Source organism: Mastigoproctus giganteus, chromosome 6 (assembly GCF_048544385.1).
Source record: "Mastigoproctus giganteus isolate SK-2022 chromosome 6, ASM4854438v1, whole genome shotgun sequence".
In the NCBI taxonomy this organism is placed as follows: domain Eukaryota; kingdom Metazoa; phylum Arthropoda; class Arachnida; order Uropygi; family Thelyphonidae; genus Mastigoproctus; species Mastigoproctus giganteus.
Window position 1 is genome coordinate 80,689,174 of NC_143580.1, and position 24,691 is coordinate 80,713,864.

Genomic DNA, 24,691 nt, shown 5'->3' on the forward strand with positions numbered 1-24,691 from the left:
AATTAGTTACCTATCCCTACTGAAAAAGATTCCTGTGTATCCTTGACAAAACCACATGAGCAGTCCTGGCACCTGTCTACACTGTTCAGAAAACATCATATCTGAGTGCACAACTACCCCTAAGTCTTTCATTCTCTGCTGACCTGAGTGTGATACCACACAGCTGGTATATTAATCTCTAAGTATTAGTACTATAAGACAGAGTGGTTATTAATGGGCACTGGTTTTCATGAACTACTGTTTTCAGTGGAGTTCCCCGCCGTGGGTTTAGTGCTGAGCACATTGTTGTTTTCAGTATTTATTACTGATATCGATAAAGGTATTATTGGGCTTAATGTCGAAGTTTACAGATGATACAAAGGTTGGCAGGATGGTTAATCACAATAATCATGAACTACAGCAACAAAATCTAGGAAAATTGGGTCAATGAGCTGAAAAATGGCAGTTGAAGTTTATAATTGACAAATGTGAGGTACTGAATATGGGTAGTAGTAATCCTAGAGTAACTTATCAACTGTGTGGTACTACACTCAGGGTAGTGGAAAATTAAAAAGACCTGGGAGTAATTGTGCAGTTTGCTATTAAATTCTTTGAGCAGTAAAGACACGCTTCCAGGACAGCTCGTGGTTTTGTCAATGATATACAGGAACTTTACTAGCAGGGATACAGAGGCAATTATCCCTTTGTGCAAAGCCATGGTTAGGCCACATCTTGAGTATTGTATACTGGGCTGGAGGCCTCAATTTAGGAAGGATGTAGATCTGCTGGAATGGGTGCGGAGAAGGGCAACTAGATTGGAGAAGGGAACAAAAGGGTGCTCTTTCCTGGAAAGGCTTCAGTTCTGCAAATTGCAGCTCCTGGAGACTAAACAGTTGTGGGGCGATCTGATTGAGGTGTTCAAGGCATTGAATAGATTGAGTAAGCTGAATGTGAAGAGCATTCTTCCTTTTGCTGAGACTACACATGACGGGGCATAAATTTCAGTTGGAAGGATGGTTGCAGGATAGATAAGTGCAAGTTTGTCTTCAATCAGCAGATGTTTGATTTTTGGAACAGGCTTCCATGTGTTGTTGTGGAAGTTTTTTTTTTTTTTTGGTAGTTGTTGGCACATAGGCATTCTGTGGACATAATGCACCTCCCAAGGTTTTTGCAGTACTTTGATCCAAGCCCGAGGCGGGAATCGAACCCGCAACCTTTGGGTTGCCAGGTAGGCACTTTACCCACCCGGCTAGCCCGGTCGGCTCTGTTGTGGAAGTGGATGGTTGAATAAATTCAAGGAACAACCAGACAAATTCTTGGAGGGTATGGATGGGTGAAGTCTGTAGGGTTTTTTTTTTTTTTTTTTGAGCTGATGCTATATATTCTTCTATATCATATCATTTGCCACTACTACTACTATAATGGTGCATCAGAATTAAATGTTATTATTGACACAACAAAGTTGCTTCATAATTCAAATGTGTTTATAGATACAAGCAGAAGGAGACTGTAGTTTCTTACTGCAATTACCCAAGTTCAGGTAACAAACAAATTCAACTTAATCATAGAATAACAAATAATAACTACGCTACTAATTTTTGAGCAATAAAGAAATTTTGAGTTCCCATCTCCTGAGTTTGCATTTCGAGGACTGCTGGGAGTCCTATTAAAAAAAAAAATACTCTGGCTGTGTTAGGGTAACTAAGAGTAGAAACAGGTGCATGTATACTTGCATGTACACAAATGCTAGGAGTATAGTTAATAAATTTGATGAGCTTCAAGTGCTAGTCAAGACGTCAAAGGCAGATATTGTTGTAATATCAGATACATGGTGTCAAACAGACGTAAGCAGTGCAGAACTGGAATTTGGGCAGTACAATGTGTACAGAAAGGATAGACAGGACAGAAAGGGAGAAGGGGTTATGCTCTTAGTTAAGAAACACAAAATATAAGGAAATGCATCCAATTGATGTTGGTGGACAATGCAATGTTGAGTTTACTTGGTGTCACATAAGCACCGGGGAAAGAAAAAATGAGAGTAAGTGTGTGTTATAGGCCAAATAAATCTGATGAGTATAATGAGCAATTGTGCAGAGAAATAGTGGGCCAGTAAATCAGAGTGTCTTATAATGGAGGATTTTAATTTCCCAGAGATTGACTGGAATTTGGGGGCTGGTCACTCACACACTAGCAAGGCTTTTGTGGATTTATTGGATGATTGTTTTCTACAGCAGCATGTTCGGGAGGCAACTAGAGGGAGTAATACTCTTGATCTGATTATCAGTAGTGATTCTTCATGCATCAAAAATCTGCAGATAAAGGAACCACTACGTGGCAGTGATCACAGTGTGCTGAAGTGGGATTTACTCAAAGAGGTACCATCAAGGGTAATGGGAAGGGTTTTTGCTTTCATTAAAGGTGACTACGGTGGTCTCAGACAGTTTTTAAATTCTGTACAGTGGAATCAACTGATGACGTTACTAACGGGCAATTCTAAATGAGAAGCCTTCACGGACTTCATTTTGGAGGCTACTAGGCTTTTCATTCCAACTAAGAAGTACTATTCAAGGTTTAGGCCTAAATGGATGTCAGATGAACTAATGAGGCTTCTGGCAGAGAAGGAAAATATATGGGATGCATATAAAGTATCAGGTGACACAGAAGCCTAGGGCAGATAAAAAATTGTCTGTAATCAAGTCACAAAGAAGGTTAGGCAGGCAAAGGCAGATTACGAAAAATCCTTGACAAAGGATGCAAAGAAAAACACCAAAGAGTTCTTTACTTATGTAAACTCTAGAAGGAAAGGGATGAATCAGATTGGACCACTTAACATAGATGATCATAGATGACTCTTGATGATCATGCTCAGATAGCTGATAAACTGAATGAGTATTTTGCATCTACGTTCACACATGAGGAGTTATTCTATGAGAGGAGTGCCAGAAGTTTATCAAACTCTAACAGGGAGCTAAGTGATTTTGTACTAACTGAGAGCAAAATGGAGAAATTGTTGAAGTTAAATGTAAAAAAGGCACCTGGGGTAGAAGGGATCTATCCAGTTATATTAAGGGAGGCAACAAAGGAAGTAAGCAAACCCTTAGCCTTAATTATGAGAGCTTTCTTAGACTCAGGGGAGGTCCCCATGGACTGGAGGTGTGCAAATGTATCACTAATTCACAAAGGGAGTTCAAAAGGTGACACAAGTAACTATAGACTTGTAGTTTAACGTGTGCTACGGGAAATAATGGAATCCCTGGGTCAAGAAGCATTGCAGGATCATCTGGACAAGACTGCAGTAATAGTTAAGACACAGCATGGGTTTGTTAAAGGAGGGTCTTCTCTGACCAATTTGATTGGATACTATGTTGTGATCACAAAGGAACTGAATGCCAAAAAGAATTTTGATATCATATACTTGGATTTCAGGAAAGCTTTTGATACTGTTGCTCATGGAAGACTGCTGTACAAATTGGAGAGGTATGGCATTAAGGGTAAGTTGCTACAATGGATAAACGTATGGTTGAGTGGGAACTGACAGAGAGGTTTATCAATGGACACTACTCATTTGTCTCATTGCACGCCCTAACTATTACATTATTTTTAAATATTATCTTCTCTGATTAAGTTGGTGAATAGGTTGCATATTTAAATAAATAAGAAATAGCATTAGTCACATTTTCAATTTTATGTAATGTTTTACACTGAAAGGACAGAATTCATGGGGTTCTTGGGAAATGTGATGTAGTCACTCTTCTTGCTAGTGGATGAACCCACTGCTTGGCAGGTTCATATAGATGGTAATTCGATGTATGGAGAAACGTCATGAGTTAACTAATTTTGAAAGAGGGATGATGGATGCCTGACACATGGGTCACTGTTGCGGAGGTGGTACACAAATTGCACTATCCCTGTTTTACAGTGTCAAGAGTGTATCGGGAATAAGCCGTTTCCGCAATAATATCTCATTGTGCACAGCACTGTTGGTTGAGAAAGGTGGTGGATGAATGTGCCCATCGATGTTTGTCTCGCATTTTTTCAGCCAAACGGAGAGTTACAGTGTCACAAATGACCCCCTGACCTCAACGAGGGTGGTGCAAGAAACATCTCCACAAAGACCATCAGGCGATCATTAGTCGCAATAGGTTATGGGAGTTGCCAACCCAGCAGAGGCCCATTGTTCACATCACGGCACAGGACTCTACATCTCAACCTGGCGAAAGAACATCAGCACTGGACCCTGGATGACTGAAGATGGATCTGATGAGTCCCATTTCCAGTTATTTCGAGCAGATGGGAGGCTGCATATCTGGCGGAAACTGAACAAAGCTATGCATCTGCCATGTCAACAAAGAACTTTTCAGTCAGGTTGATGGTCAGTAAAAAATCTGGGGTGTGTCCCACCGGCACATGTTGGGACCTCTTGTTATGTATGTCTAGACACATCTCTGAATGATCCAGGTTGTGTCCATCCTTGCAGACCATCTGCATCCCTTCATGATCATTTTGCACCCACAGTGCAATGGACTCTTCCAGCAGTGGAGTGCATCTCCCCACAGAGCCATGGTGACTAGAACATGGTTCAAAGAGCATTCTGCAGATTTTACACCATGGAATGGCCTCCCTGTTCACTGGACATGAGCCCTGGGGAGCATATTTGGGAAGCTGTGGAAAGGTCTGTTCGAGCACTGGAATTATGGACAGTAGTGCAGCAAGCATGGATGGAAATACCTGTGAAATGCTTTCGTGAACTAATGGACTAAATGCCTCACCATGTGACTGCCCTTATCTGGGTTAAAGGTAGGCCTACCCATTACTAGGTAGTTATCACATGATTTCTGTCCACTCATTGTATTTGAGGAAGTGTTTTGATTAAATCAAAAGAATCCATAAATATATTTTAAATTCTCTTATAAAAATGGTCGAGTACAATAAGAAAGATGGAAACTGACAATTAAACTTTGCATTGGTATGTCTTTAATATACTATTAATTCTTTGTGTTATCAAGTTCTCTGAAATATAATCTACAATTCAGCCTCTGTTTATTATAGTTATGTTCTTTTAATATCTTGAATTCCTGATTTCACTGTTGATATTTTTTTATAGGCAGTGAAGTGTGTCCTTCATGAAATTCCACCAGAAACTTACCTTCTTTGGTCAGACGTGGCAGTGGAGCGATTAAAATCATTAGCACCAGATGATCAAGTGATTCTGATGAAAGTATGTTATTTCTTTTGTACTTTGTTATGTATATAAATTATTTATAACGTAACAGTATATATTAATGGTTTATGGACTAGGGACACTGCCAAAATTAAGCAGAAGGAACCCAGTGACACCATAATGAATACATAAATTTGTAGGTAGAATGCAGAATAGGTAAAGGTTAACGGAACTGAAATTGTAACTACGGAGAACAAGGAAGAAGGACAGAAGGTGAGAACAAGGACAGAAGTTAATAAGTAGTAATTAGAAGTGCTTAATGCTTCATGTGCTATGATTTCAATGCCCTCTTCCGGGACCACCCACCAAAATCAAAGGAAAAAGCAGCAAGAAGTAAGGCCTATGTTTTTGACATAAAATATACGCAGCACGTGGTAGATTTGAAAAGCCGGCGCAAGAAGATGAGGGTAGAAATTTTAATTTAAGGCATGCATATATTTCATGGCTGACCCGACAGAAGTGGAATACAAAGTAGTAGTAGTAGTGGCATGTGATGCAAGAAAGCATTTGTATGAGCTTATGCAGCATCAGCCAAAAAAAAAAAAAATCACACCATTCCCTCCAAATGCCTGTCCAGTTCCTCCTTAAATTTACTCAACCTATCAACTTCCACAACGACAGATAGTAGTTTGTTCCAGCAATTAACTACCCGCTGGATAAAGGCAAATTTCCGCACATCTATTCTACATCTGTCTTTTCTTAATTTGAATTTATGCCCCCTTAGGTTCGTAATCTGAACGAGTGGAAGGATCCCATCAGAATTCAGCGTGCTCAACCCATTCAAGGCCTTATATGCCTCAATCAGATCACCGCGCAGTGAAAGTGAAAGGTTAAAATGAAAGAGGATAACTTACTGAGGTCAAGTAGGTATATGAGAGAGAAAAAAGGTCTGTACTGCTGTGGAGAGTTACGAAAAAGTTTCAGATATGTCTGATATAAAGTATTTATGGTATATGCTAGCAATCCCCATGTGTAAGAAATCGGAAAAAGTAAGTTAAGGAAATAATCAGTATTAAAATACACTAGCTACCCCACGTGTCGGAAATATGAAACTGTAAATTAGAGAAAATAAAATAAAATTATATTAAACTAAATTGAATTAAAATAAAATTACGAATGTAATTTTGGGTTAGGTATTAAACACAAGTAGTAATCCCAGGATAGAAAGGAATAATAAGCTGACAAAGTGGCAATAAATTGTCGCCAAACTTTGTTTAGATGAGAAAAGTGTGTTACAGCAGAAAGGGGGCATCTCGAATTTGCATTCGGTTAACTAATGGTTCACGAGAAATAAAAATATAGAATAGTAGGAAAGAATCCAGAAGACCTAAATAAATCGTGCTCATGCTGTTCGTAGCTGCTATTCCTCTTCCTATAGTAGGACCCTTAACATAGTTCTGGGAGTATACTTCCAATGTTTAAGTCAATTATGCTTGGTATGTTATAAAAATAAAAAAATACTTCTTGGTCAGCCAATCTGTGGGTACAAGGTTTCTAAGTTGTTAAACACTAAAGAGGCTAGGAGTATGACTTATAAAGCCTAGCAGCTATAGAATATCAGTTAGCCACAATATTTAGGCGCCTCCATAGCCAGGTGGGAAGGAGCAGCAGTGCATAGCACACGCTTCTTGATTAGACCGGGGTTCGAGCCCGTCACCACCAAATACGGAGGATGCGGAAAGGTCAGAGAAAGACCACCGCATATCCCGGAGCAATATGGCGTTAGTTGCTAATGCTCCAAATAACAAAAAAAAAAAAAAAAAAAAACAAACAGCCACAATATTATTGATATTAATTTTGTAGTTAATCAACTTTTTATGATTGATAATAAGTAGTGCTTTTTGGACCTGACAATGCAGGTAGGCTGTAGGGAACTAGTTATCTAGAAGCTTATTGTAGACATTTCTGATATTGTTAACTACCAATTTTTTTGCTGTTGCATATAGTAGCTATCCTTATACACTGAGATAGAATAATATTAGCATGTACCTTTTTGGAGTTATTAGAATACCAATGTGTGAGCTGAGCATTATTAAGATCTATATCTAAATCCAGGTAGTTGGCTGCCAGGTTATTATTATTGGTTTCCAGAGTGAGTTCTCCAGGGTATATATTGATAAGATCTTGTAGGAAATTGGGGCAATTTGGTACAAATAAATCTTCTATATATATGTAAACATATAGATTTTTTGGAGGTAGTGATTTTTCAGACCAGTATAGGTATATTGGCAGTGATACAACTAGCAGGCCTACCCATAGTTTGTTGGTAAACTGTTTTTCCATCAAAAATGTAATTATTAGAAATGCACAGATTAATTAAATTTTTCCTGTATGCTGGTTTGCAGTCTGTTATATGTTTGTATTTATTATACCGATTGTTTAAGAGAGACTTCAAACTAGTTTGGTTAATACTTGTGAATAGGCTATGGAAATCAAAGGTTTGTATCAGTGGTGGGATTCAAATAATTTAACAACTGGTTCGCTGCCCTAATGACCGTTCTAAGTATAAAAAAAACTATATACCAAAAGGTAATTTATTATTTCATGCAGTTAATACTTAAATAAGAACAATAAAAGAGGTCCACAAAACTAGATTATGTTATAAGAAAGAGTTTTAAAATATTAATGAAAAAATATTAAATAATACCTTAAAAAAAACAATAAAACTGTTATTTAAGATATTTCCATATTGCTTCTTGCAATTTTCTTCGCTTTTATCCGAGCATCATCGGCTGAGTGATTTATCCTTAACCATCTCTTCACTATAGGAGTAGGATCCCATTCCTTTAGAGGTAGGCCGATTAGACTAATAGTCATTGTGTTTGATATATTAGAAACAGTTAGGTGACTTCTCTTCTCTGAACATATTATGTTCATCTTTGAAAAACCCCTTTCCGCTTCTGCTGAACTTACAGCAATTGTTCTGACAATATTTTTAGGTCTTTGAGCACTTTCAGGAATTTCATAATTCTGGGAATTTTTTAAAACGTTTTCCACGAAATCTCGATAATCATTAATATCAATTTAGTAATTAAAAATGTCATTAAATACGAGCAGTTGTTCTTTAGCTGCTTTCCATGGAACTGGTACTTCAATATTCCAGTAATCTGGCTCCAAAAAACTGAGAAATTGTAATTTATTCCTATCTTAAAATTGGCTACAACTTGCTTTTAAATGTTTTCACAATCCATTAGTCTTGTTTTCAAATTCGTTACGATGTTTTCTAAGTCTTTCCCGAGGAAGCCCGACAAATCGATGATTTTCTACAAATTTTATATTTTTGAAGGTTTCTGAAGTAATTAATTCATCAACTTTTTTTTCGTATGGACCCTTTTCCTCTCCAAGAATTTGAAACACTTTAATAGATCTTATCACGAGTTTTTCAGCCTTTATTATGTCTATATTTCTTGCTTGCAGTGCATTTGAAAGAAGAGAAATTTCGTTTAAAATATCAATCATCAATGCCAAATCAGTTATAAAATATATATATTTTCAAGACGGGCAGCCATACCTAAGTACTTTTTATTTGAATAAAAATAGTGATGTAGTGCTGGATAGGTGCGCCACACAGCTAGGGTTGACCTTAAACTACAGACAGCCCATCTTGGTCCCAAAACTCTACCAATCTTTATAATTTCGATTCCAAGTTGTTTGGATATTTTGGAAAGTTCAATTTGGTTCTTATTGGATCGATGAAATAATAGTATATATCTTATCAATAAATATTTTAAAATGATTTACTCGCTTTATTTCCTTTATCGAATCATCTAAAACAAGATGGAGGCGATGATTTAAACAGTGCCATATTATTATGTTTGGAAACTCTTTTGCAATCCTAGTGCTCACTCCAGATTTTCTCCCAAGCATAACGCTGGCACCATCAGAGCAAAATCCTATTAAATTTTTTTCTAGGTAGTTCTTAGTAAGCCCAACATTATTTAAACTTTCCATAACTGAAGAACATATTGTCTGTGCATCTTGTTTTTCCAATTCAACTAGTTCAACGAAAATTGTTGGTGATGTAACTGAATCCTTAACTTTTACGAAATGTATAGTAACTGGTTTGCAGGATATCATTGAAGCTTCGTCAATAATCAAACATATTTTCAGATTATTTTCAATAATTTTATTAAATATTTCTTTTTTAATTTCCTTTGCAATGAAATTAACTATTTTCACAGCAGTTTTACGAGAATGTAATCCTATTCCCATATCTAATCCATTTTTAATTTGCACTTTAGCATTAGCATTAGCATTAGCATTATAGTAGAGGCATTTGATGCAAGAAAGCAAACTTATGCAGCATCAGCCAAAAAAAAAAAAAAAAAAAACCCACTTCCACTTCACCCCTCTGTTCGTTCAAAATACCTGTCCAGCTGAGCCTTAAACTTATTTAGGCTATCAACCTCCACGACAAGGGATGGAAGTCTGTTCCACCAACCAACCACCCGCTGGCTAAAGGCAAATTTCCACACGTCTATCCTACATCTGTCTTTCCTCAATTTGAATTTATGCCCTCTCAGGTGATTATTCTGAGCTAGAGGAAGAATCCCATCAGCATTGAGCATGCTCAAACCATTCAAGGCTTTATACACCTCTATCAGATCACCTCGCTGGTGCCTAGTCGCCAGACACTGTAATTTGCAAAACTTAAGCCTTTCTTCGTAAGAGCACCCCTTTGTTCCATTCACTAATCTTGTTGCCCTTCTCTGTACTCGTTCCAGCAGCTCTACATCCTTCTTGAAATGAGGCCTCCAGACCTGTATACAGTACTCTAGGTGTGGCCTGACTATTGCCTTATACAAGGGAATAATCACCTCCTTATCCCTGCTGGAAAAATTCCTGTATATCATTGACAATACTCCATGAGCTACTCTTGCAGCCCATCTGCACTGCTCAGAGAACTTCATATCTGCCTGCACAACCACCCCCAAGTCCCTTTCATTCTCTACCACTGTCAGTGTAGTACCACAGAGTTGATACGTCAGTGTAGTACCACAGAGTTGATACGTTGTCTATGTTGTAATTGAATCCTGCTCACATTGTTTTAAGTTCTCTTTACAAATGTTATGAGCTTTTGATGAAAAAAGTTCTTTCATTTTTTTCCTTAGAGAAGCTTGTTGTACCTCTTTATTTTTCCCTGATGCCTCAATCTGAAAACATTTCCATTCTTTTGACACGGGAACACTTTTCTCTTTTATAAAGTCATATTTTGCACAATCATCGCAACCTAACTTTTTGTTAAAAATTACCAGTCCGTCATATTTTTCTTTAAAATTGTTATATTGTTGCACTGTCCAGCAGCATTCAGGAAGATTATTTTCAATTTTGGAGTTGTTATCGTTTTTTATTTCAATAATTGACGTGCTGCTTTCTTCAAGTTGGAGTGGTTGTGCTTGTGTCTGTTTTGTACCATCCAAGGCCAATTCTGATACAACAAATTCTGATTTTGGTTTCTTATTGAAAAAAATCTGTCAAACTCTGTTGCCTTTTCATTCTTTTAAGAGCTACAAAAAATTTAAAAATGTTTTATTTTAATATATTATAAAGCAGGAGCGGATATGTGCCTATATAGTTGAATATTTTTACAGGTTCTGTCCACATGTGGTCTTATCTTAAAATTTTATAAACAAAGCACTGTGCTTATACCATTGATAAACATCAGTCAGAACATATATTTTCTTCATTTTATCGATACTGAACGAAAATTTCTTGCTGAATTAATGAATGGCATAGGCTATACAGATTAAATAAGATAGAATAATGTGTACGACAAACCTGTTTGTCACGGGAAAGTTGTGATAAAAACATCTTAATTACCATGTGCACACTGGCATAAGGATTCCAACATGGAAGAACATTCTTCCATGTTGGAATCCGAAATGGGCGATAAGATAACCCTTGAAATCTATATTTCTATTGGATCGTTGTATCCTAGCTTCCTATTGTTTTTATTGATCGGGGAACACCAACGCACTCATATCTCGTGTGAATTTAGGGCGTAACACAAAGCTGAAACAAATGACAGTTTGTCACCCCCTGGTTGTTTGGCACTTTTTCTTTTTACGTTATATGTTTGTTTACTTAAGTAACAAACGCGAGGGAATAAAAATGTAGTATTTTATCAAATGTATAATGAGTTTTATGAAATGAATAAATATTACAAGCATAGTTCCGTCTAATTTTTTTCATCTGTGGACGGAATGAACATTACTACGGGCACTTGGAATATGCTGTTGCGTAGATGAACGTTAAAAAAAGAGTAAGGAATGTATTTTGTGATTTCCACATTGGGTGGCTGCCCAGGCGCCCACCTTAGAGAGAACCCTCATCACAAGTGCCATTTTAACAACTGGTTCTCCGAACTCAACGAAAAATTAGGTATCGGTTCTGCCGAACTGGTGCGAACCGGCTGAATCCCACCACTGGTTTGTATGTGGGATATATTGCTATTATGCAAGGCTTCTAAAACAGGGATATTGCTGGTGATGATCCTACTGCAGGTATGATGTTAATATGGGTTTCAGTAACTGTTCTGATGTTTTGCCTGGTTTATGTGCATAGCTTCTCTTGCACAAAGTAATAAATCTGAAGACTGTTGGGTTCTTATGAAACTTGGATATGAACCCAATACGCTTGAGATATATTCAGACTTCAGATATATGCTACTTAATCTATCTATTTACACCTGCCTCTTTTTAGCACACCATACTGAATATTCTGACTTCTTGCTAGTTTACACAGACAGGTCGAAGTTGGAATCATGTAGGCTCTGCTGCTGTCTTTCCAAACTCTTCTAAATTTGAATAGATTTTTTTTTTTATAACACGACAGGTATAAGAACCTATAGTACTTAGTACTGTAAATGGGTTGGAGGTTGAGAAGATGAAAGAAGATATTTGTTGACAATAGAATTCAACTTCTGTAGACTGCAATTTTCAGGAAATACGTATGAAGGAAGGTTGTTGCAGAAAATGACAGTTGAATGAATAAACGAGGAAGATGAAAAGTTGGTTCTGTGAGTTTGAAGTTGGACAGTAAATGGATTTTGGCTCGGGACGGCACGTGTTCGGACTGTTTTGAAAGAGAGAGTGGGAATTATAGAAGCCAATTCAGAAGAACAGTGCCCATAGAAGTATCTATGGAAAAGGCATGCAGCAGAAACAGTACGTCTATTAGACAGAGGGTGCAGAGACTCTGTTAGAGAGGAGTCATTAATTAAACTAACTGCCCTCTTCTGAATGGAATCTAGAAACCTGAGAGAGGTTTTAGGAACACTGCCAAAGATGTGGGAACAATATTCCATGGTAGGGCGAATTTGCGATTTGTACAGAGTGAACAGCTGTTTTGAAGAAAAGTAACGCTGAGAGCAAAAGAGAAAACCAAGTTTTTTTTAGATGCAGATGAAGCAATATTTGTAATGTGCTTGTGCCAAGAGAGATAAGAAGTCAGGGTAATCCCCAAAAGAGATAATGTGATTTTGCCTAGAAATTGGTGTGTCACCAGAGATAAGCATAGGAGCAGAAGAATCCTTTTTGTGAGATATAAGACAAGACTGAATTTTAGAAGGATTGAAATCAACTAAGTTATCTTTGCGTGACTTTAGAATTACCTGGAGATCGGCATTTAAGGAATTGGTGGTGGATATTCGAGAAATTGAAGCTGATTGAGCAGGGCAAGGTTTTTCAAAATGGAAAGTGGAATGCAATGTGCAATCATCGGCAGAACTATGGATAGGATTTCCTCTAAATTGAAGAAGGTCATTAATATACAAGAGGAAAAGAGTTGGGGGAAAGAACTGAACCTTGGGGGGGGACACCAGCATTAGTGGAGAAGTTAGAAGACTGAGAGCCATCTATCATCACCTTCAGTGAGCGATCAGAGAGAAAACTGGATAAGTAATTAAAAAAACAGTTGGCAAACCATAAGATGGAAACTTGTTTAGAAGACCTTTATGCCAAACACTATTGAAAGCCTTTGAGATGTCAAGAGGAACTGCTTGTATTTCACCGAACGTTTCCATTGAATTTGTCCATAAATGGGTAACATAAGCCAGAATATCACCAGTGGATCGACACTGACGGAATCCATACTGGCGATCGTTGATCAGAAGGTTTCTAGGTAGTTTAAGAGTTGGCAGTCAATTGATTTCTGCATTACTTTAGAAAGAGTAGAAGTAATTGCAATGGGATGATAATTGGATGGGAGGGATTTGTCATCCTTTTTAGGAACTGGCTGGATATGAGCAAATTTCCAAGCAGAAGGAAAAACCCCTTTGGAATAAAAAAGTGAAAAAAGGCGGCAAAGAAAAGAAGTAGATTCAAGAGCAGGTTTTGAGAACAAGTGGAGTGATATCATCAGGATCTGGAGCTTTCTTAGCATCAAGATTCGTCAAAATCCTTCTGACATCCTTTTGACGGAAGACCACAGGAGGCATTGAATGGAACGTGTTAGGAATGGTGGGAGGTGTTTTACCAAGATCATTAATACATGAGCTCGAAGAAAAATGGGATGCTAGCAGGTCAGCTTTATCCTTGGCTGAAGTGACAACAGAACCATCTGGTTTTGACAGGGTGGGAGCAAAGATGGGTAAAAGTTGTGGCCAATAGTTTTGGCAAGACACCAGAATGCTCAGCTACCATTAGTGCCCGGCCTGCGAAACACCGTTTTAGAGCTGTACCCTCGAAATGTAAGGTAGATTGGATCTCGCCATGATGTTCATCATAACCTCAAAAGTCATCAGTCATATTGCATGATGGAAGAGATGGGGAAAAGTTGACTGGAGCTTAGCTCTGGAGACTAAACATGGGCTACACCAATTCAAGCCTCCAATATGCAAAGTGGTGGTATTGCACCAGTTGATGAGAGTCATCTACCACGTAGTAATGCCTGGTAACACAGAGATGGGGGTGCATTCCTCCATGTGGTGTGGTGCCACACCTCGACCCCCTGCTTATGTTGGTTCATACCTGAGTAGTCACCCACAGTGTGCTTGTGTATGGAGGTTATACCCAGGATTACTGACAGTCCCACCATCGTGAAGGTGCAAGCATTCTCCCTGAATGCAGCATATACACAACCGAGCTCCATGCTCTAGACTTAGCCTTGGAACACAGAACTACATATATAAAACAAAAGAATCAAAATATATAACAGTTTGTTATATATATTTTGATTCTTTGAGCAAATTAGAGGCTTAATTATCTTTGAGATACAGTTCTCATCCAGTCCTGTCTCGAGTTCAGGGAAACATACATTCACTCTATGTACATAAATTTGATATCTGCTTCTGCTGGATTTCTAGACATGTTGGGATTAGGGGAAATGAGTTGACTGTTAATGCAGCCAAATCAGCAATTCCCACTAATAATTATGGACTGTTAGCCCTCTGTATACAGGCTACAATACACAAGATGATTCACTTCCGGTGGCAGGATTCATTGACCAGACATACTACAAATAAATTAAATCGAATAAAGCCTTCAATTCAGCTGTGGTCGTGTAGGCTGCACAAAGAGGAAGAGGAAATTGTTCTTGCTTGGTTCCATAGGACGTAGTCATCTAACACATTCCTTTTTGTAATAACTGGGAGCAAAGTGGAGGAGAAAATGTTTTAGTTAAACATAAGAAAGGCACCTGTGGTGGATGGAATCTATCCAGTTATGTCAACGGAAGCAGCAAAGAAACCCTTAGCCATAATTATGAGAGCATCCTTGGACTTGGGGGGAAGACCCCATGGACTGGAGATGTGCAAATGTATCCCCAATTCACAAAGGGGATCGAAGGGTGACGCAAGTAGTAGTAGTGGCATGTGATGCAAGAAAGCAAATGTATGAGCTTATGCAGCATCAGCCAAAAAAAAATCACACCATTCCCTCCAAATGCCTGTCCAGTCCCTCCTTAAATTTATTCAACCTATCAACCTCCACAACGACAGATGGAAGTCTGTTCCAGCAATTAACCACCTGCTGGCTAAAGGCAAACTTCCGCACATCTATTCTACATCCGTCTTTTCTTAATTTGAACCTATGCCCCCTTAGGTTCGTAATCTGAACAAGTGGAAGGATCCCATCAGAATTCAGCGTGCTCAACCCATTCAAGGCCTTATATACCTCAATCAGATCACCGCGCAGGTGCCTAGTCTCCAGCCACTGCAATTTGCAGAACTTAAGCCTCTCTTGGTAAGAGGATCCCTTCATTCCCCTCACCAGTCTTGTTGCCCTTCTCTGTACACGCTCAAGTAAATCTACATCCTTCCTAAAATGAGGCCTCCAGACCTGTACGCAGTACTCAAGGCGTGTCCTGACCATTGCTTTATACAGAGGGATAATCACCTCCTTTTCCCTCCTAGCAGAATTCCTATATATTTTGACAAAACCCCATGACCTGCCCTGGCAGCCTGTCTGCATTGCTCAGAAAACTTCATATCTGCCTGCACAATTACTTCCAGGTCTTTTTCATTTTCTACCACCTTAAGTGTAGTACCACACAGTTGGTACGTTTCTCTGGGGTTACTTCTACTCATATGCAGTACTTTGCATTTGTCAACGTTAAACTTCAGTTGCCACTTCTTAGCCCATCTGCCCAAATTATCTAGATCCTGTTGCAGTAGCACACTGCCATTACTGTCATTAACAACCCTGCCAACCTTTGTATCATCTGCAAACTTCGACATTAAGCCTGATATACCTTCATCAATATCATTGATAAACATACAAAACAACAGTGGACCTAACACCGAACCCTGTGGGACTCCACTAATAACATTAGTCCAAGAAGAGCAGCACCCATTGATTACCACCCTCTGTCTTCTCGCACTTAACCAGTAATTACAGACCTGTTAGTTTCATTTCTGTTCCAGGGAAAATAATGAAGTCACTGGTTAAAGAAGCATTCCAGAATCATCTAGACAAGACAGCAGTAACAATTCAGACACAGCATGGGTTTGTTAAGGGAAAGTTTTATGTGACAAATTTGATTGGATACCATGATTACAAAGGAACTAGATGCAAAAAATAATTTTAATGTCATATACTTGGATTTCAGGAAAGCTTTTGATACTGTTGCACATGGAAGACTATTGTACAAATTGGAGCAGTGTTGGCATTAAGGGCACGTTGCTACAATGGATAAAAGGATGGTTGAGTGGGAGAAGACAAGTGGTAATCAGTGGGTACTGCTCTATGTGGACTAATATTATTAGTGGTGTCCAACAGGGTTCAGTGTTGGGCCCATTGTTGTTTTGTATATTTATCAATGATATTGATGAAGGTATATCAAATTTAATGTCAAAGTTTGCAGATGATACAAAGGTTGGCAGGGCTGTTAGTTGAGGCATGTGATGCAAGAAAGCAAGCTTATACAGCATCAGCCAAAAAAAAAAAAGAAAAAACCTTCCCATTTCACCCATCCAGTCATTCCAAATGTTTGTCTAGTTCAAGCTTAAATTTATTTAAGCTATCAACTTCCACAGCAACAGATGGAAGTCTGTTCCAGCAATCAACTATCCGCTGGCTAAAGGAAACTTTCTGCACATCTGTTCTACAACTGTGTTTCCTCAATTTGAATCTATGCCCCCTCATGTTGTTAATCTGAGCAAGCAGAAGTATCCTGTCAGCATTGAGCCTGCTCAAACCATTCAAGGTCTTATACACCTCGATCAGATCACCTCACAGGTGTGTAGTTGCTAGATGCTACAACTTGCAGACCTTAAGCTTTTCTTCGTAAGAGCAACCCTTCGTTCCATTCACTAATCTTGTTGCCCTTCTCTGCACTCGTTAAAACAGCTCTACATCCTTCTTAAATTGAGGCCTCCAGACCTGTATACAGTACAGTCAGTCCTCGTATAACATGTGTTTACACTATACGAATTCGATCATACACGATTTATAAATAGGAGAACGATATCTTATATAACACGAACCGAATTCACTTATGCACAATTCACTTTTGTGTTTACAAGAAATGGCAGTCGAATGCGGAATCACCCCAACTGAACGCAATATACGATAGGAATAACGATAGGAATGAAGAGAAGATTCTGAAAATTTGTGTTTTGTATCACTGAAGGGGAAACACATTTCACCATATTAACCTAAAGACCAACACAATTCCAGCTATCAGTATAGTTGCAAATGCAATTAGATCGAGTTTACTACCAGTTTATAACAGATTCCACCAGAAGAAACGCAACTGGAAATTGTTTTTATTGTTTTATGGTAGTAACCCCTAGAAATGGGCTTTAGTAAAATGTGAGGTGTTAATAGTGTATCTCTGCCTTTACGGTGTTGTTTATTCAGTTGCTACACGCACGCAGCTTTGTTTATGTGTATCAAGCGTGCCTCCTCATTTTGTAATTGTGCTTTATTCCCTAAAAATGAGTAAAATACTTAAAAGGTTTGAAAAGGAAGCGTCCTGGTGAAGACACTGCAGATTCAGAGACAGGAGCTGATTAAGGTCGGTTGAGGCCCCGGGCGCAGAAGAAAATATTGGGTCCCTTAAAAAAAAAAGAGAGAGACAGGGAAAATAAAAATACATGGTAACCAATTTTTTAAATAAATAAAAAATATTATGTACTATTAATGTTTTATTTCCAATAAAATTTTAATATAATATTTGTATAATATAATTAATAATAGCATAATAACAAAGTTTTGAACTAATATGTTCAACTAATTTGTTGGGATTTTGCGTGGGCCCTTCAGAAGTCGGGGCCCAGGGTGCGCGCCTGTGCACCCGATGTTAAATCCGCCTCTGTTCAGAGAGAAAAAGGAAAGCAATATCGATAAACAGAGGCGGACTGGGTCAAAAATTCTTACCCGGAAACATTTATAGTGGCTTCATACTATGGTTTTTGGCCAAAATCACACCGGCTTCTGGCCCACTGGGGTTTCCCCAGTAAGGCTTATGGCCAGTCCACCTCTGTAGATAGAGAAAAAATATGAAATTGTGAAACACTTTGAAAGATCATGTGATATTGCACATGCTACATACCTAAATGAGGCAAAGCCGAGAATTACAAAGAATGCAGAGAAAATAGAAACAACTTTCATAGCTAGAACAACTCAAAAGTGTAATTAAAATCTATTAGATTAAGACACAAAGAGATGGAACGGCTGTCATCTGGTTCGATAGAAACTCAAACAAAAAACAAGTTTGCTTACAATAGAAGCAAAAGCATTAGCAATATTTTATTACATAATAGTCGTAATAAAATACTTACGTATTTTATTACGTAATTTAATAAAATAAAATAAAATAAAATATTTAATAATAGATTATTTATTGTGTTTTGATTACAAATGTATGTTCAATCTTGGGTGGTCGGCACCTAACCCTACTTTTCCCATAGGGCCTGTTGTTTATATTGCACGAGGGTTTCTAGGAACACAACTATCGTGCTATATAAGGACTGACTGTACTCAAGGAGGAGTAATCCTTGATGACCATTGCCTTATAAAAGGGGATAATCACCTCCTTAACCCTACTAGAAAAATTCCTGTATATCATTGGCAAGACACCATGAGCTACTCTTGTAGACTGTCTGCAGTGCTCAGAAAACTTCATATCTGCCTGCACAATTACCCCAGGTCCTTTTCATTCTCTACCACTGTCAGTGTAGTACCACACAGTTGATACGTTACTCTGGGGTTACTGTTTCCCATATGTAGTACTTTACATTTGCCAATGTTAAACTTTGTTTGCCACCTCTCAGCCCATCTGCTCAACTTTTCTAGTTCCTGTTGCAGTAGCAAAGACAGTAGCATACTGTCTTTACTGTCATTAACAACCCTGCCAACCTTTGTATCGTCTGCAGACTTGGACATTAAAGCTGATATATCTTCATTGATATCATTGATAAATACACAAAACAATGGGCCCAGCATCGAACCCTCAGGCACTTGTTTCATCATGAAACAAATAAATACATGGGTGTGTTAGGGTAGCTAAGAATAAGAATAAGTGCATGTATACTTGCATAAACACCAATGCTAGAAGTATAATAAATAAATTTGATGAATCTGAAGTGCTGGTCCAAGACATCAAAGGCAGAAGATATTGTTGGATATCAAAGACATGGTGTCCCACAGATGAATGCAGAATAGGAATTTGCGGAGTACAATGTGTACATTAAGGATAGACAGGATAGGAAGGGAGGAGGGGTTATGCTGTTAATTAAGAAAAACATAAAATCTAAAGAAGTGCATCCAGTTGACATAGACGGACAGAGCAGTGTTGAATCAGTTTGGTGTTGTTGTTTGGGTTTTTTTTAGGAGCATTAGCAGCTAAGGCCATATTGCTCATGGGATATGCAGTGGTCATTCCCTGAGCTTTCCGCATCCTCTGTATTTGGTGGTCACACGCATGAACCCCGGTCTAATCAAGAAGCGTGTGCTACGCACTGCTGCTCCTGCCCACCTGGCTATGGAGGCGCCCAGTTTGGTGTAACATAAGCACTGGGAAAGAAAAATTGAGAGTAGGAGTGTGTTTTAGGACTAATGACTCTGAAGAGTACAATGAACAACTATACAGAGAATTAAATTGGGCCAGTAAATCAGATTGTCTTGTAACCGCAGATTTTAACTTACGAGATATTGAATGGAATTGGGCCAGTAAATCAGATTGTCTTGTAACCGCAGATTTTAACTTACGAGATATTGAATGGAACTTGTGGATAAATTCTGTATAGTGGAACCAATTGATGTTACCACCAGCAAAATCTAAGTGGGAAACATTCAAGGAATTAATTGTGGAAGCTACTAGGCTATTCATACCAACTAAGAAATACCGTTCAAGATTTAGTCCTAAATGAATGTCAGATGAAATAATGAGGTTCGTGGCAGAGAAGAAAAATGCATGGAATGCATATAAATTATTAGATGACACAGAACCCTATGGCAGATATAAGCTAGTCTGTAATCAAGTCACAAAGGAGATTAGGGAAGTGAAGGCACATTGCAAGAAATTTTTGGCAAAGGATGCTGAGAAAAATAGCAAGGACTTCTTTACTTATATAAACTAAAAGGAAGGGGATGAATCAGATTCGTCCACTTGATATCGATGGCTCAACTGTTGATGATCCTACTCAGATAGCTGATAATGTGACTGAGTATTTTGCATTTACATTCACATATGAGGAGTTATTATTAAGTGAGGAAAATTCTGAAAGTGTATCAGACTGTAACAGGGTGCTTAATGATTTTGTAATAACTGAGAGAAAAGTGGAGGAGAAATTGTAGAAGTTAAGCATAAGAAAGGCAGCTGGGGTTGATGGGATCTATCCAGTTATATTAAAGGGGGCAGCAAAGGAACTAAGCAAACCCTTAGCCATAATTATGAGAGCATCCTTGCACTCAGAGGATGTCCCCACGGACTGGAGATGTGCAAATGTATCCCCAATTCACAAAGGGGGGAACTTATGGTGGCTCGAGTATTTACAGACTCGTTAGTTTATCTTTTGTTTTGGATAAAATAAGAGTCACTGGTTAAAGATGCATTGCAGGCTCATCTAGACGATAGTGTGGCAATAATTCAGACACAGCAAGACTTTGTTAAGGGAAAGTCTTGTTTGACAAATTTGATTGGATACTATGATGTGGTTACAAAGGAACTAGATGCAAAAAATAAATTTGATATGATATACTTGGATTTCAGGTAAGCTTTTGACACTGTTGCACATGGAAGACTATTGTACAAATTGGAGCAGATGGTATTAAAGGTAAGGTGCTACAATGGATAAAAGGGTGGTTGAGTGGGAGAAGACAGAGTGGTAATCATTGGACAATGCTCTTCATTTACTAATGTTATTAATGGAGTCCCATAGGGTTCAGTTATTCCCACTGTTGTCTTGTATGTTTATCAATTATATTGAAGAAGTATATCGGGCTTACAGTGTTCTACAACAACAGTGTCTAGAAAATTTAGGCAGATGGGCTGAGAAGTGGCAATTGAAGTTTAACCTTGACAAATGCAAAGTACTGCATATGGGTAGAAGTAACCCCAGAGGAACGTACCAACTGTGTGGTACTACATTTATGGTGGTAGAAAATGAAAAAGACCTGGGAGTGATTGTTTTGTCAGATATGAAGTTTTTTTGAGCAATGCAATCCTTCAAGCACACTACTGACACTATGCTACTGCAATCCTTCAAACAGTCAATCCTTCCCAATGCAGACAGGCTGCCAGAGCAGGCAATGGGATATTGTCAATGATATACAGGAATTTTTCTAGCAGGGAAAAGGAAGTGATTATCCCTTTGTAGAAGGCAATTGTCAAGCCATGCCTTGAGTACTGCGTACAGGTCTGGAGGCCTCATTTTCGGAAGGATGTAGTGTTGCTTGAATGTGTACAGAGAAGGGTAACAATATTGCTGAGAGCGAATGAATGGGTGTTTTTACGAAGAAAGGCTTAAGTTCTGTAAATTTCAGGCGCTGGTGACTAGGCATTTGCGAGGTGGTCTGATTGAGGTGTATAAGGCCTTGAATGGGTTGAGCATGCTGAATTCTGATGGGATTCTTCTGCTTGCTCAGATTACCTGAGGGGGATAAATTTAAATTGAGGAAAGGCAGCCATAGAATAGATGTGCAGAAGTTTGCCTTTAGGCAGCAGGTAGTTAATTGCTGGAACAAACTTCCATCTGTCATTTTGGAAATTAATAGCTTAAATAGGTCTATGTGGTAGATGACTCTTATTAACTGGTGCAGTACCACCACTTTGCTTATTTGGAGGCTTGAACCATGTTTAGCCTCCAGAGCTAACTTCCAGTCAATCCTTCCCCATCTGACCCATGGACTGGAGATGTGCAAATGTGACCCCAATTCACAAAGGAGGATCAAAGGGCGACACAAGTAATCATAGACCTGTTAGTTTAACTTCTGTTCCTGGAAAATTAATGGAGGCACTGGTTAAAGAAGCACTGCAGGATCATCTAGACAAGACTTCAGTTATAGCTCAGACACAGCATGGTTTTGTTAAGGGGAAGGCTTGCCTGACCAATTTGATTGGATAGTATGATGCAGTCACAAAAGAACTGGATGCAGGGAATAACTTTGATATTATATACTTGGATCTTAGAAAGGCTTTTGATACTGTTGCACATGGAAGACTGCTGCACAAATTGGAGCAGTGTGGCATTGGAGGCAAATTGCTGCTATGGATAAAGGGGTGGTTGAGGGGGAGAAGACAGAGTTGTAATCAATGGACACTGCTCATCGTGGACTAATGTTATTAGTGGAGTCCCTCAGGGTTCAGTATTGGGTCCATTATTGTTTTCTGTATTTATAAATGATATTGATGATGGTATATCAAGCTTAATGTCCAAGTTTGCAGATGATACGAAGGTTGGCAGGGTTGTCAAGGACACTACTGACACTATGCTATTGCAACAGGACCTGGAAAGGTTGAGCAGATGGGCTGAGAGGTGGCAAATGAAGTTTAACATTGACAAATGTAAAGTACTACATATGGGAAACAGCAACCCCAGAGCAACGTATCAACTCTTTGGTACTACACTGACAGTGGTAGAGAATGAAAGGGACCTGGGGGTGGTTGTGCAGGCAGATATGAAGTTTTCTGAGCAGTGCAGACGGGCTGCAAGAGTAGCTCATGGTGTATTGCCGATGATATATAGGAATTTTTCTAGCAGGGATAAGGAGGTGATTATTCCCTTGTATAAGGCAATGGTCAGACCGCACCTAGAGTACTGTATACAGGTCTGGAGGCCTCATTTCAAGAAGGATGTAGAGTTGCTGGAACAAGTACAGAGAAGGGCAACAAGATTAGTGAATGGAACAAGGGGTGCTCTTACGAAAAAAGGCTTACGTTTTGCAAATTTATGTGTCTGGAGACTAGGCACTGGTGAGGTGATCTGATAGAGGTGTATAAAGCCTTGAATGGTTTGAGCATGCTCAATGCTGATGGGATTCTTCCTCTTGCTCAGAATAATCACCTGAGAGGGCATAAATTCAAATTGAGGAAAGACAGATGTAGGTTGGATGTGGGAAATTTGCCTTTTGCCAGCGGGTGGTTGGTTGCTGGAATAGACTTCCGTCCCTTGCCGTGGAGGTTGATAACCTAAATAAGTTTAAGACTCAGCTGGACAGGTATTTCGAACGAACAGAGGGGTGAAGTGGAAGTGGTTATTTTTTTATTTATTTGTTTTTTTTTTGGCTGATGCTGCATAAGCTTGCTTTCTTGCATCCAGTGCCTCTACTAATGCTAATCTGTTCCAACATGCAGTTGCGACTGATGTCTTTTGAGGTTATGATGATCACCATGTCGAGATCCAAACTTCCTGACATTTCGAGGGTACAGCTCTGAAACAGTGTTCGCAGTCCGGCCACTAGTTAGTACACTGGACCGAGGCCACGTCATGTCAAGGATCTTGATATATTCTTACCATATGTATGCCCTATCCAAAAATTTCATAACTTCAACCAGCACCCCCCCCCCCCCACACTTTCTTACTATTGAATACACCATGAATTGTCAAACTAATAGAGCAAACTTATCTATTAGTTTGACAATTCATGGTATATTCAATAGTAAGAATAATGAAAGAAAAATGACAGTTCGTTTCACAAATATACGTAGTGTCAGTTCTAATCTCAGTGATGTTGATTTCCACTTAGTCTGCCAAACCCAATGTACTTTTTCTGAGAGAATTGCTGTTATGGTTTGATTCAACCACTGCTCATCTCAGTTGCCCAAATCGCTTGCTGCGTGATTCCTTGGGGATTTTAATGTTCACAACTCCAGCTGGCTTCCATTTTCTAGTCACACTGACCCAGCTGGTCGAGATGCTGAGGCTTTTACAATTACTAATGACCTTGCACAGTTTGTTCATTTACCTACCAGAATACCGGACAATCTTAACCATACAGCCAACACATTTCATCTTTTTCTCACAAACTACACTTCTAAGTACACGGTCGAAGTGAGTGGTCCTTTAGGCACCTCAGATCACAACTTGGTGATTCTCTTTTCCAATGAAGCCTTTATCTCATGGCTATTTCCAACCTCGTGGTTGTTTGGCCTTACAAGAATGTAAAATAGGATCACCTGCAAGATTTCTTTTCCTTGATCGAATTACTGTTTCAAGACTTCTATTCTCAATGTTTCCTCAGATCGTGTCAGTGAAATTATTTCTGTACGAATAGAATCCTTAATTCCGCACTCCACTTTAAAATCTCATCCTTTATATAGAACCTTGGTTTTCCAAAAGATGTGCTAAGACTGTTCAAGAGAATGTTGCATGTCGTAATTGGCTTGGTTCCAACTCTCCAGTTTCATTTTCTGCCTACTAAAACTCGCAACAATTGTAAAGCAGTTATTAATCAGCCCAAACTAGATGTTGAACAGGCTAAGAGTAAAAAACTTGCTTCTTGCCCTAATGGTAGCCGAGCATTCTGGTCTCTTGCCAAAGCTATTAGCTGCATCTTTTGCCCATCTCTGCTCCAACATCTGTCGAAACCAGATGGTTCTACTGTCACT

The 24,691-nt window shown here is 38.8% G+C and overlaps 1 protein-coding gene across 1 annotated transcript in view; it reads left to right on the forward strand.

Annotated features, from left to right (window-relative positions):
• Nucleotides 1–24,691, forward strand: part of tapas (tudor domain-containing protein 7 tapas) — a 279,776-nt gene that overhangs the window by 106,588 nt on the left and 148,497 nt on the right. The window contains exon 9 of the mRNA XM_090376230.1: nt 5,084–5,197. Within this exon, the coding sequence (XP_090232356.1) occupies nt 5,084–5,197 (114 nt within the window). The remainder of the gene's footprint in view (nt 1–5,083; nt 5,198–24,691) is intronic.